This window comes from Cervus canadensis, chromosome 1, assembly GCF_019320065.1.
Source record: "Cervus canadensis isolate Bull #8, Minnesota chromosome 1, ASM1932006v1, whole genome shotgun sequence".
NCBI classification, from domain to species: domain Eukaryota; kingdom Metazoa; phylum Chordata; class Mammalia; order Artiodactyla; family Cervidae; genus Cervus; species Cervus canadensis.
In genome coordinates this window covers 69,421,854-69,434,907 of record NC_057386.1, presented here as the reverse complement: position 1 = coordinate 69,434,907, position 13,054 = coordinate 69,421,854, and the positions used below count along the sequence as shown (strand labels likewise).

Sequence of the window (13,054 nt, the reverse complement as noted above, 5' to 3'; positions counted from 1 at the left end):
ATATATGCCCACACCATGTTGATTAAAACACATTTGCTCCATCAAAAAACAAACAACAACAACAACAACAAACAAATCAATATTTGCTGACCGAGTATCTTTCCCGGGCCGCTTCTTCCCTCTGCAGGTCACACCCATTTCATGTCTACCCATTAACTCCTCATCCCGCAGTTGTCAGCCCAATTGTCAGTTCCTTGCTACCATCTCAGAACAGGCCAAGTTCCCCTGTTTAACACCTGTGCATCTCTTCCCCAGCACTTACCAGGATTTTCGTTAAGTATTTATATTTGTGTTTGTAGTTATTTGATCCATGCTTTCTCTCTGACTGGAGACTGCTGCGCCATGAGGGCATGAATTGTACTTCTTGTGTTCACTGTTGTCTTCCTGTTTCTAGCATATTTCCCAGCATATAATGGAAGGACAGTTACTACTAGAGGCAGGAGTAACAATTTTTCTATACCACGTGGGTTTGCCAGCTGCAATCCTGGAAGATACAGAGTGTATTAGTCAGGGTTCTCTAGAGAAGCATAATCAACTAATAGAAGATAAGATATATCTATGTCTACATACAGGCTTCCCTGATGGCTCAGTAGTAAAGAATCTGCCTGTCAACGCAGGAGTCACTGGTTCCATCCCTGGGTCAGAAAGATCCCCTGGAGGACAAAATGGCAACCCACTCCAGTATTCTTGCCTGGAAAATCTCCATGGACAGAGGAGCCTTGAGGGCTACAGTCCATGGTTGCAGAGTCAAACAAGACTTAGCGACTAAACAACAAATACCTATGTATCAATAGATATCACTATATTAATATCAATGTATTGATATAGATGGGCTTCCCCAGGGGTTCAGTGGTAAAGAATATGCCTGTAATGCAGGAGATGCAGAAGACATGGGTTTGATTTATGGGTTGGGAAGATCCCCTGGAGGAGGGCATGACAACCCAGTCCAGTATTCTTGCCTGGAGAATCCCATAGACAGAGGAGCCTGATGGGCTACAGTCCATAGAGGGGCAAAGAGTCAGACACAACTGAAGTGATGAGCACTGCATGGTATAGATACAGATATATATGGAGAAAGGAGAGGGAGAGGAAGACACACGGATTGATTGTGATTTACTACAGGAATTGGCTCATGCAGTAATTATGGAGGTCAAGAAATCTCACAATCTGCCATTTGCAGGCTGAAGATCCAGAATAGCCTTGGTGTGAATCCCAGTCCAAGTGTGAAGCCAGAGAACAAGGAGCGTCAGTGTCCGAGGGCAGAGGAGGATGGAGGTCCCCGCTCGAGAAGGAAGAGAGGGTATTTAGCCTTCCTCTGACTTTTGTGTTCAGTCCCTCAGTGGGTTGGATGATGCCCACCTGTATTGGTGACAGCCATCTTTCACTCAGTCCACTGATTCAAATGTAATGCCACACCCAGAAGTAATGTTTACCAGCTCTCTGGGAAGCCCTTAGCCCAGTCAAATTGACACACAGGATAACCATCACACAGAGATCCTGGCTTGACTCTCAGTAGAGCTTGTGCAATGTGCTGCTCTCAGAATAGAATTTCTCAAATTGCATTACCCACATTGCTAGTTCACAAACTCTCAATAAGGTTCCGTGAAGAAAAAAGTTATTTTAAAAATACAGATGAAATGACAATATCAAGCACATTTGGATAGCTCTTATTCTGTGATAACTTCTCTTTAAGAAAACATATGCTCCAAACCGCTAACATTGGTTACGTGTGGCAAGGGGGTCTTTCACTTTTCCTGCATTATGCTTTATTGTTTCTTTCTTTTTTTTGTGGGGAATGCACATTACAAAATTTACCATTTTAGCCATTTTTAAGTGTACAGTTCAGGGTACATGTCAATAGATTAAGCATTTTCATATTATTGGGCAACAATTTCCATTGTATTTTGTAGATTACTAGTTCACAAAATTCATTGTGTACTATCCTCATATCTTGGTGAATTAACCCATCCCCACCTCAAAGGGAGGCCTCTGGGTTGTCTGAAGCTACTTGGAATCACTCCCACATTTGCCCCAGTGTTGAAGGACAGGCCTCCAGGTTTGCTTTTTCTAAATATTCATTTATTTTTTGGCTTCCTCAGGGCTTAGCTGTGGCACGCAGGATCTTCGTTATGTCCTGTGGGGTCTTTCGTTGTGTACAGACTCTCCAGTTGTGGTGCGCGGGCTCAATAGCTGTGGCGCATGCGCCTAGTTGCGCCATGCCACACCCCCCACCCCCTTTTGCCTGGACATGTTGGGATCCCATTTCCCCTACCCGGGATCGAACCCTTGTTCCCTGCACCGCAAGGCGGACTCTTAACCCCTGGACCACCAGCAAGCCGCTTGGCCTACGGGTTTAAGTGAGTGAGGCTTGACAGGCTGCTAGACTCGTTCGATGTCCAGGTTGAAGTAGTTAGGATAGGCAGCATCTTTCCAGCACTGGAAGGGATACTATTTTATAGGTAAGTCTGGAAACTTTGAGGCCATTTGGTTCTCATGAAGGAAGCTTTCTGGAGACTGAAAGTAACACCAAGAAGGGGGAAGAGCTGAGAGAATCATACAGAAATAAAGTTGGAGTGGTGGCAACTTCAGAAGCCTATACCCCACTTCTCCAGGCAGGTTTTCAGTGTTATGATCCAATAATTTCTTGTTTAAGTTATTTTGGCATTTTCCCTCATTAATACTTGTGAGAGAAACCAGCGTAATACAGCTTGGAAGATACTCAAAGATTAATATTCTGTTTCTTCTCATCTTATCATTTATGTTTTGCCATAGCTATAATTTGTGTACCTCACTGACAAAAGCGTCAGCCTGAGCCAGAGGCTCCTAGGTTCCTGCTCAAAATTGATTGTCTCTTTGTAAGAAAATTCAGATTTCATTTAGGGTGGTGGTGTACCTGGACAAAAGACCACACTTTCCATTTTCCCTTGTAGGGAAGTGTGGTCATGTGACTTAAGTTCTGGCCAGTGAGATAAAAAGCAAAATGTTGTCTAAGACCTGCAGGAAGACTGAAAAAAGAGGCTGATTCAGCTGGGGGAGGGGGATGCACTTTATCTTTTCCCTTCCTCCTTCACAACAGGAACTCCAGGACTGGGGACTATGGAATCAGGTTAGATTATTTACTTGTGGATGAGTTCAGTTCAGTCGCTCAGTCGTGTCCGACTCTTTGCGACCCCATGAATTGCAGCATGCCAGGCCTCCCTGTCCATCACCAGCTCCCAGAGTTTACTCAAACTCATGTCCATTGAGTCGGTGATGCCATCCAGCCATCTCACCCTCTGTCGTCCTCTTCTCCTCCTGCCCCCAATCCCTCCCAGCATCAGGATCTTTTCCAATGAGTCAACTCTTTACATGAGGTGGCCGAAGTACTGGAGTTTCAGCTTTAGCATCAGTCCTTCCAATGAACACTCAGGACTGATCTCCTTTAGGATGGATCTCCTTGCAGTCCAGAGAGACATAAATTTCTTATTATTTAAATCACTGTTACTTCGGATTTTCTGTTATAATGTATCTGAACCTAACTGACTCACTACTTGAAACATATTCAAAGATTAAGGAGAACCCATATTTGACTTTACAGGTACAGCTTTGTGACTCATCAGGGAGGCACTACTATATGTAGCGGAACTTACGGAACCTACATAAAAGGAAGGTTTCGAGGAACCTACATAAAGGGAAGGTTTCATCTGAATTAACCTTTGTTTTATCTACACAGAGGAACCTGACCAACTTTCACTGATTCAAATCCTTAACTCAGGACTTCCCTGGTGGTCCAGTGGTTAGACTCCATTACCAGAGGCTAGATCTATCTATCTGGATCTATCTAACCAGAGGCTAGATCCCACAAGCTGCAATTGAGTTCAAATGCTGCGACTAAAGATCCTGCATGCAGCAACTAAGACCCAGTGCAGTTAGATGAGTAAATAAATGAAGACCTCCCTGGAGGCCCAGTGGCTAAGACTCTTTGCTCCCATTGTAGGGGGCCTCGGTTGGATCCCTGGTAAGGGAACTAGATCCCAAACACCACAACTAAAGATCCCACATGTTACAATTTATTTTATCAAAATAAATAAAGTTTTAAAAAATTTAAAAAAAAATAGAATTCTTAATTCTTCCAGGCACTGAGTGAAGCATAAAAATGCTCACCTGATATATGTACTTGAGTATCTCTCAGGCCCTAATGAGTCTGAAGTTGAAACTAATTTTGCCCATCCCAGTTACCACCACCACATGAACTCCTATCTCTGGTTGCCTTTGCAGTCGATGTTCAGTAGTGTTCATGGCCGTCCACCTAACTTATCATGCCAGGAGCCTGGGGCCTTCTTTGTCACTTTCTTCCTCATTTCTATATCCGGGCTGCTGTCGAGTCCCAGTGCGGTGTGTGCGAAGTCGCTTCAGTCGTGTCTGACTCTTTGCAAGGACTCTAGCCCGCCAGGCTCCTCTGTCCATGGGATTCTCCAGGCAAGAATACTGGAGTAGGGTGCCATGCCCTGCCCCAGGGGATCTTCCTGACCCTGAGTCTCGCTGTCTGCTGCATTGGCAGGCAGGTCTTTACCACAAGCGCCACCTGGGAAGCCCTATCAGGCCTCAGAATCTCCCTCGAAAATACATTTTGATCTACGACTCTGTCTCCACCGCCACTTGGGGGCAGCTCTACCGTTTCTTGCCCAGACAACTCCAAAAGCCTTCCCTCTGGATTCCCACTCCCCACGCAGCACCTGGAGAGGAGACCCAAACCAGGGCACTTTACCGCCACGCTGAAAACGCTTCACAGGCGCCCCCCAGCAGGAGGGTGCAATCCCGAATCCCACCGGTGATGAAAACAACCAGTACACGATCTACAGTAGGGAAAGAAGAGTTTTATTTCAGCCAAACTGAGGACGATAGCCCAGAAGACAGCGTCTCGGATAGCTCTGGGGAACTGCTCCAAAGAAGCATGATGTTCAGCATCCTTTTATGTCTTGTCAGAACAAAGAACATCAGATAAGTCAGGGATACATTCTTTCAAGGTCTCAAGGAAAATGAAACAAACCAGATCAGCACGAACTCAGTGAGTCAGTACAGCCTTGGCCTGGGAAGGGAGTCTTATCACCGAAGGAGTACCAGCGCTGGCGTCCCAGGAAGGGAGGCGTTGAAGCTTGATACATATATATATATATTTTTTTGCTGTGCCACCCAGACATGTTGGATCTTAGTTTGTCGACCAGGAATCATCCCCTGCATCCTTGAGTTGGAAGAACAGTCTTAACCACTGGACCGCCAGAGGAGTCTCCTGAATCTTTATTTTTAACGTGGATATTCTTCACTTCTGGTTAATGCACCCTTGTCTTTAAAAATTCAAGCAGATGTACAATGTATGTTTCATAGGCCACAAGCAGGCTGTTTTAGCATAAAATTTGAGTTAATTCATGTAAAAGCCAGTATGACTTCCCCATACCTCAGTATGTGGAAATTTCATCACTGTATATGGCCTATGAGACTTTGCCAGGTCTGACCCCCTGCTGACCCCCCAGCACCCAGCATTGTCTTGAGCTAGTTTCTCTCACTTACTGGGCTTGATGCCTGATCTCTTTCAGTCTCCAGAATGTATCAGACTCCCATCCCAGGGGCTTGCACAGGCTGCTTTCCTGCGTGGATTCCTCTGCTCCCATCCGCTATTTTATGGCCAACCCCTCCTGATTGTTCTCTTCACTGTTTAATGACTCCTTCAATAAGACCTTGACTCCCGATTTATATCCGGACACTTCATACTGAATAATATTACATGTGGTGTTCTGTGGCTGGCTTCTTTCACTTAGCATAGTGTTTTCAAGGCTCATCCTGTTGTAGCATGCCTCAGTACTTCACTCCTTTTTATCGTAGATGAATTATTCCGTTGTATGTGCATGTGTGCTAAGTCGCTTCAGTCGTGTCTGACTCTTTACAACCCCATGGACCTGCCAGGCTCCTCTGTTCATGGGCTTCTCCATCAACAATACTGGAGTGGATCTTCCCAACCTAGGGATCGAACCTGTGTCTCTTGGCCTCCTGCATTGGGAGAGAGTTCTTTTCCACTAGCACCACCTGGAAAGCCCATTTCATTGTATGTCAAAGTGTATGTGAAAGTGTTAACCATTTGGTCCAACTCTTTGCGATGCTATGGACTGCAGCCCACCAGGCTCCTCTGTCCATGGAATTTTCCAGGCAAGTATACTGGAGTGGGTAGCTATTCCCTTCTCCAGGGAATCTTCCCCACCCAGGGATGGAACCCAGGTCTCCTGCCTTGCAGGCAGATTCTTTACCATCTGAACCACCAGGGAAGTCCATTCCATTGTATAGATACAGATTTTGTTTATCCACTCGTCAGCTGGTGGACATTTGGGCTGAGCCCACTTTTTGCCTATTATGAACACTGTTACCAAGAACAAGCATTTGCGTGGACATATGTTTTCATTTCTGTTGGTTATATGCTGAGGGAGTGGAGTTGCTGACTCAAATGTTAACTGGGAGGTGTCAGCAGCCCCTTTTTATGAGGAAAGGTTTAGGATTTTGTCTAGAGGCTCGGGTGCCTGTCACTGTTTGGCTGTTTGGTTAACAGCCAACTGTTTACATCCCTCCTATTCTTGTCTTTCCCTGTTTTATTTGCCTCTCTTCTTTTCTGTAGATTCCAGCTCCTCTGCTGATTGTAGCCAGCACCAGGCTTTTCAAGGGGTAAAAGTTATTTGTAAAATATTTTGAACTCTCTGGAGGATGGACATTAAAGTAATAATGTTTATCTGTTTAATCTGTGGGCTAGCCACTTGCAGGCTGTTTTGTAACAAAAAGAGCTTATTGAGTAGGAGGCTTTTTAAACTAGTTCCTGAGAGTAACACTCCTACAGCAAACTGCTCAGTCTCAATTACCCAGCTAGCAATCTGTACCTTTTAAAGAACCACTTTGAAGTCTCTTGGTGATATTAACATCACAAGTGAACCTATATATGTAAACATATGTTGTTCCTGAGCTTGTAAAAATGTATACAGAGTTCCTGGTGTGTGCCTGGCAGATAATAATTGCTTAATAAACTGCTGTTGCTGTTGTTTAGTCCTTAAGTTGTGTCCGACTCTTGCCGACCTGCCAGGCTCCTCTGTCTATGGGATTTTCCAGGCAAGAATACTGGAGCGGGTTGCCATTTCCTTCTTCAGGGGCTCTCCCCCACCCAGGGATCGAACCTGGGTTTCCTGCATTGCAGGCGGATTCTGTACCAACTGAGCCATCAGGGAAAGTGAAAGTGAAGTCGCTCAGTCGTGTCCGACTCTTTGCGACCCCATGGACTGTAGCCAACCAGGCTTCTCAGTCCATGGGATTTTCCAGGCAAGAATACTGGAGTGGGTTGCCATTCCCTTCTCCAGGGGATCTTCCCGACCCAGGGATCGAACCCAGGTCTCCCGCATTATAGGCAGACGCCTTACCCTCTGAGCCACCAGGGAAGCCCCTAATAAACTGTTAGCTGTTATTATTAAAAGCTACTCTAATGAACAATCGGTTTCTTTGAGGTAAGGATTTCAATCATTCAGAATGTCTTAACATTTTGAGGACACATTGAAAAGTACCCCCTTTCAGGGTGCACTGACAAATTCTTATTTGATCGTCAGGCCTACCTGGTGAAAACCACTGAGAACCTGGCAGTTGTTCTCAGGTGCTCATTTTTGGCATGATAAATATCGACTCGACCTACCCTGGCATATTTAATCTGCTGATTACAGCAGAAACGACTCTGCCGTGATCTGACACCCTCTCCCCTACACCAAGTCGTTCGGTGTGATTACACAGAAGAGATTAAGAGCAGCTGCCCGCCCCGCAAGAAAATGCTCCTTGCCCTTAAAAAGCTTTCAATCTAAGGTGGAGATTTACAGGCATTTTACTTTAGACTAGGGCCGAGAATGGGGGGGGGGGGGCGGGGGGAAGAGCCCTGCGTGTGCATCCATTCACACTTCAGGGTCCGCCCCGGGAGGATGAAACCTAGGAGTCAAACCGTCTACCCCAGCAAGCCAGACCTCAGGAGTCAAGCCGCCCGGCTGCGAAGTATTACAGATGCTCTGAAGACGCCCCTTCCTGGTCCGGGTCTAGTTCCCCCGCATCGGGCAGCCGACAATGAGTCACTCCGAAGAGGGGAGCCAAGTAAAGGGGAGGCGCTCGCGCCTGGGGCTGGAGGTGAGCCGCAGGGCGAAATTATACACCAAGGAAGCCTCGGAAGGAAGAGGAGGGGCCACTGCGCGTGGGGAAGAGAAGGAAAAGAAGGAAGAGACGTTCGGGGAAGGCAGGGAGAGGAGGAAGGAGGAAGGCGGAGGAACAAGAAAGGGGCGCGCGCGGGGCGGGGCGGGGCGGGGCGGGCCCGCGCCTCCGGGAGGGCGTGCGGCGCGGGCCGGGCCGGGCGGGGCGGGGCGGGGGCTGCCGGGATCCCGGCGCCGCGCTCTCGCTCGCCGTCGCCGTGCTGCTGCGTGCGGCCCGGCTCCCCTCCGCGGGGCATGTCCGCGCTGCTCTCGCCGCACGCCCGGGGCTCCTAGCTTCTCCGGCGCTTGCTACGCTCGCGGCCTCTCACCTCGCCCCGGCGCCCGGCTCGGGCTGTGCGCGCGGACCGCCGCCGTCATGGGGCTGCAGCCCCTGGAGTTCAGCGACTGCTACCTCGACAGCCCGTGGTTCCGGGAGAGGATCCGTGCCCACGAAGCGGAGCTGGAGAGGACCAACAAGTTCATCAAAGAGCTCATCAAGGACGGCAAGAACCTCATCGCCGCGACCAAAAGTAAGCGGGGCCCCGGGGCGCGGCCAGCAGGAGCCTCTGCCGGAGGGACACCGACCGTCCCGTGCCTGGGGCCGGCAGCCGGAGGATCAGGGGAGTCATCCGGCACCTCGAGGCCCTGGGTCGTTCCTCCTCGGCTCCCCGGGCAGCCGGGGGCGAGTCCCTTTCCCGCCCCTGCCCCTGCGCGGCGGCCCGAGCCGGGAGCCATGCGCGTAAGCTTGCCGCCCGCCAGACCCGCCGCTCCGGCCGGGCGCCCTCGTGCCTGCGTTCTCTGCCGGACCCGCCGGCGGGCAGGTTCTCTGGCTTCCTAGAGCTGCTCTGTCTCTTCTGAAACAGACATCAATTTCACGGGTCTTGTCTCGTGATCCTTCAGAAGAACTTGCCTGAGGATTCTTTGCAAACCTGCTGAGTTGGTCAGAAGTCCCTTAAGCCGTACCCTTTTTGTGTCTTTTTCAGATCCCCTGCGACAGTCTTGTCCCAGGCGCCTTACTATGCTAAACCCGAAAGTCCACCTGGCGTTGTGCAAATTCCTTCCCTCCTCTTGCGCCGAGGAGGGTTCAAAGATTGGGGCTTGTGAGGCTGAGCAGACAGCCTGCCCTCTAGCCCCAGCGAGCCCTGCCTGCAAATAGGGAATTCCACCCCGGCCAAGCTTGATGCCTTCCAACCCTGTTCGTCTCCATCTTTTGAGCAACTCAGAAGTGGCCACAGGAAAATAAGAGATGTATCCGCATGTAGCGTCTGAAAACAGTCTGTCTAGGAGGGAGGTGGCATGAAATGCATGCTGAAACACTGAGTTGGTGATGCAGCTGGAAATAGAAAAAAGTTAGCTTGAGTGAGGGGCCCGGCAGCCTGAGCACACATGTGACCTATACCCCAGATGCCAGCTGAGTGTTCGCTTCTCCCTCTTAAAAAGACATACCCATGCAGCAGACTGGGAAAAATACCCCATGTCATCGCGCCCCCACACCCCCCCACCATTCCCCATTTTGCATTAAGGAAGATGGGAACGCACTGACTGAATTGTCTCAGGTACCCAGCCCAGAGCCTGGAACAGTGCAAATTCAATGAATGAATGAGTTGAAAGAAGTATGATTTCATGGGAAGAATTCAGTGAGTGAGCCATCTCTAATTTTGGAAGCAAGTCACTCAACTTCTCTGGGTGATGACCAGGGTTCGTTTCTGTTCTGTGACCTCTGTGGTGTTGCAAAATGAGGTTTGGGAATCACTTTGGGACATGTGGCTGGTGGGCTATTGGGTTGGTGGCTCTCCAGTGTCTTGGCATTGAGTGTGTATGAGTTGGGATGGAGGTGGGGAGGGACTGTAAATATATAGGTGTAAACGGAGAGAGGAGGAGGCGAAAAGGACGTGAGGGGTGTGTGTGTGCGCGCGGGCGTGTGTGCTGTGGACATGAGGAAAAGGACTCTTTGCTTTTGTAGCTTGGTCTTAACTAGTGTCGCTGGCTGGGGGAGTGTCATTTCTCACTAGCTCTAGCAGCTCCCTCTGGCTGGAGGAGTATGAGGAGGGAGGCTTTGGCGTGGAGAGAGGCAGATGGCAAAGCCAGTTTGGCCACTGGTAGAAAGCTATTTATGTGACTGCATATTCGCTCTTCTGCCAACAGGACACACGCCTGTGTTCCAGAAGCAGCCAGTGCATCTGGGGGCCCAGCTGTCAGCCCTCCTCTCCAGAATGTAGACTTTTTGGCATTTGCGAATTGACTCCCTACTCCTTTTGATTCTTGTCCTTTACTGTAAGAAACATAACTTATGCTCATGCTCTAGAGATCAACCAAAATTTCTTTTTTTTCTCCTTCTGTGTAATTAAACCCTTTTCCAGAGAAGGACAGAAACACGGAGTTCATATCAAGACTAAGATCGCAGGATGTAAGTTAGGACACCTGAGTGTAATTCGCTTCACTGTTAGGGCCTGGCTGCAGGAAAATTAGGCAGGTCACTTTTGTGTTCTGTTTCTCTTGCTCTACATCTTAGAGGCATCAGTAAGATTCTGCAGTGTTCAGCAGTGACTTGATTGGGTAATTAGAAATTATGGTCGAGGTCAATCATTGGCTTAATCAGTTGAGCTTTTCTAGAACATCTGAGAGTGAAGAGGTCGAGGAGAGACCTGAGACAGGGAGGAGCTATGGAAAGGGGAACAGCTCAGACTGATTGTGTTTTCTGACATTTTAAGCTTTGTTTTGCAAAAATGGCATTTTGTGCATTTTCAGATTTGTGCATTTAAGGGGTTTCTGCTTTTAATTGCCCTGTGTGTTGCCTCCTGCATTCACTGAATACTTGTTGGGTTTATGTAACTTTGTTTTTGCTTTTTTTTTTTTTTAAATGTCTTGGTCGTTTGTGAATGCGTCATCTCTGAAAATTATGAAAACACCCCTATTACCAATACATTTCCAAATACAATAACTGACAACCAAATTGTTACATTCTGTGAAGAATGTATTGAGGCTTTGAATAATCCACAGATTATTAAAGAAGTTGGAGATGAGTTCTGTAGGGCCTGAAATTTTACTCCTGAGTTCAGTTATGTAGCCAATCAACAAATACTTCGCAACTGCAGTTTAATATTGGGCTTGAGACACAAAGAGGAAACAACGTCGTGGCCCTTGTCCTTGAGGTTACTGTCCTGTGGTTAAATTCAGTTCAGTCTAGGAAGCACATCTGAACGCCTGTACGCATAGTGCTTAGTTCTTGAAGAAACAAAGGCTGCACAGACACACAGGTTAAAAGATTCAGAAGATTTAGGTGACAGGTTTTCTCACTTGGACAGAAACAAGAGCATGTTGCAAGTTAGAGTGGAAGTTTGGGAACTCTTTGGTGTTTCGAGGAAGGAGTAGAACCTGGTCAGATTGGAAACAGCTGGGAAGAAGCCAGACCGCTGTGTCTGAATAGGATGAGGAGACCAGTTTGGCCGGAATGGGAATTTCATTCGAGGGAGTAGAGTGAGATTGGTGGAAAGGTCAGTTTCAGATGATTGAAGCCATAGAAGTGGGCTTGGAATGTGGGCTTTATCCTGTGGCGAATCACTGAGGGTTTTGCAGCTTCTAGAAGCCTGACATAATGGGAAAGAGATGCTTTAGAGGGACGGTTTGGTATCTGTCTACGTATGGGGGGTAATTTTGGAGATAGCAGTCGGGGTGGGGAGGAGCAGAAGAGAGGAGAGTCTGGGATCATTGATTTATGTGATGGATTTGGAGATCTTTCATTGAGTTCAATGGACTCTTTGTTTAGATGGCTTTTTTAGCCCTTTTCCTTTCACTCCTTTCTAGAATAATCAGTGTCTTTCAATACAGTTTAAACTTTGGTAAGCCTTTCCTGTGATGTCTATGTAGTTTCAGATGCTTATGTTTCCTAGCGATGTTTATTTACCAGAAATGGCAATAAGCCTTGTATGCTTTTGCCATAAAGTTTATAATTAGGCATTCTTGAGAGAATATGTTCTGTGCTAGAGGAAGCCATGTATGTTTTCAACAGATAGTCCTTACAGTTCTTAAGCACTTATATAGCTGAGTAGAAGGCTCTTAGGAAACTCAGATTGTCTGGGCGGGTGTGTGTGTGTGTGTGTGTGTGTGTGTGTGTGTGTGTGTGTGTGTGTGTGTGTGTGTGTGTGTGTGTGTGTGTGTGTGTGTGTGTGTGTGTGTGTGTGTGTGTGTGTGTGTGTGTGTGTGTGTGTGTGTGTGTGTGTAACGTGGAGGGGCCTTCATTAGCCTTCTCTTATCACAGACCTGGGGAATCGTGTTACTGGTGGCCAGAACTAGAACTCAAGTCTTTCAACTCTTGGTTTTGGTACTTCTTTTAGGCCTTGATATTTTAATGATTTTTACTCTGGTTTTCTTAGGAACATAAAAATTCTCCTTTGCTGTCTTCGTGTTTCTTGTTCCAGAGACACGGTTCACGTGGTAATTCCTTTTGGGAAAGTTTCTCAGCTTGCTATTGCATGGAAGCATAGGGAGATTTGGAGGACTTAAAAGAATTTCATTTAGTAAACTTGAGCCTTAGTCTCATTTGTAAAACGGGGCTGTTGCCTGTAGCCTTGAGCTTGAACCACATGTGCGAAAGTGTTTGAAAACACAAGGGTGAAGCGGTTGTGTAGGTGCTATTGTTTGCCCAGCTAACGTTTTTTCCCTCTGACAATCCAAATTTTGTTCAGATGTCTACGCTGTTTCCCAGATGACTTATAGAAAGGTGATTAGGGATAATTCTGGTTAGCCTGACTCAGTGGTTCTCAATCCTAATCCTGGTTGACCATTAGGATCACCTAGGGAGCAGTCAGGGTTGAGAAATGCTGAAC

At 47.5% G+C, this 13,054-nt stretch overlaps 1 protein-coding gene across 2 annotated transcripts in view; it reads left to right on the top strand.

The window, feature by feature from the left end:
• The first annotated feature begins 7,883 nt into the window (after positions 1-7,883).
• Positions 7,884-13,054, top strand: part of ARHGAP10 (Rho GTPase activating protein 10) — a 358,134-nt gene continuing 352,963 nt past the window's right edge. Inside the window, exon 1 of one of the 2 annotated variants that reach the window (XM_043484882.1) lies at positions 7,884-8,169. In XM_043484882.1, coding sequence (XP_043340817.1) covers positions 7,899-8,169 — 271 coding nt within the window. In that variant the 5' untranslated portion in view covers positions 7,884-7,898. Of the gene's footprint in view, positions 8,170-8,326; positions 8,759-13,054 lie in introns of those variants that run through there. The other variant, XM_043484888.1, reaches the window with a different exon arrangement.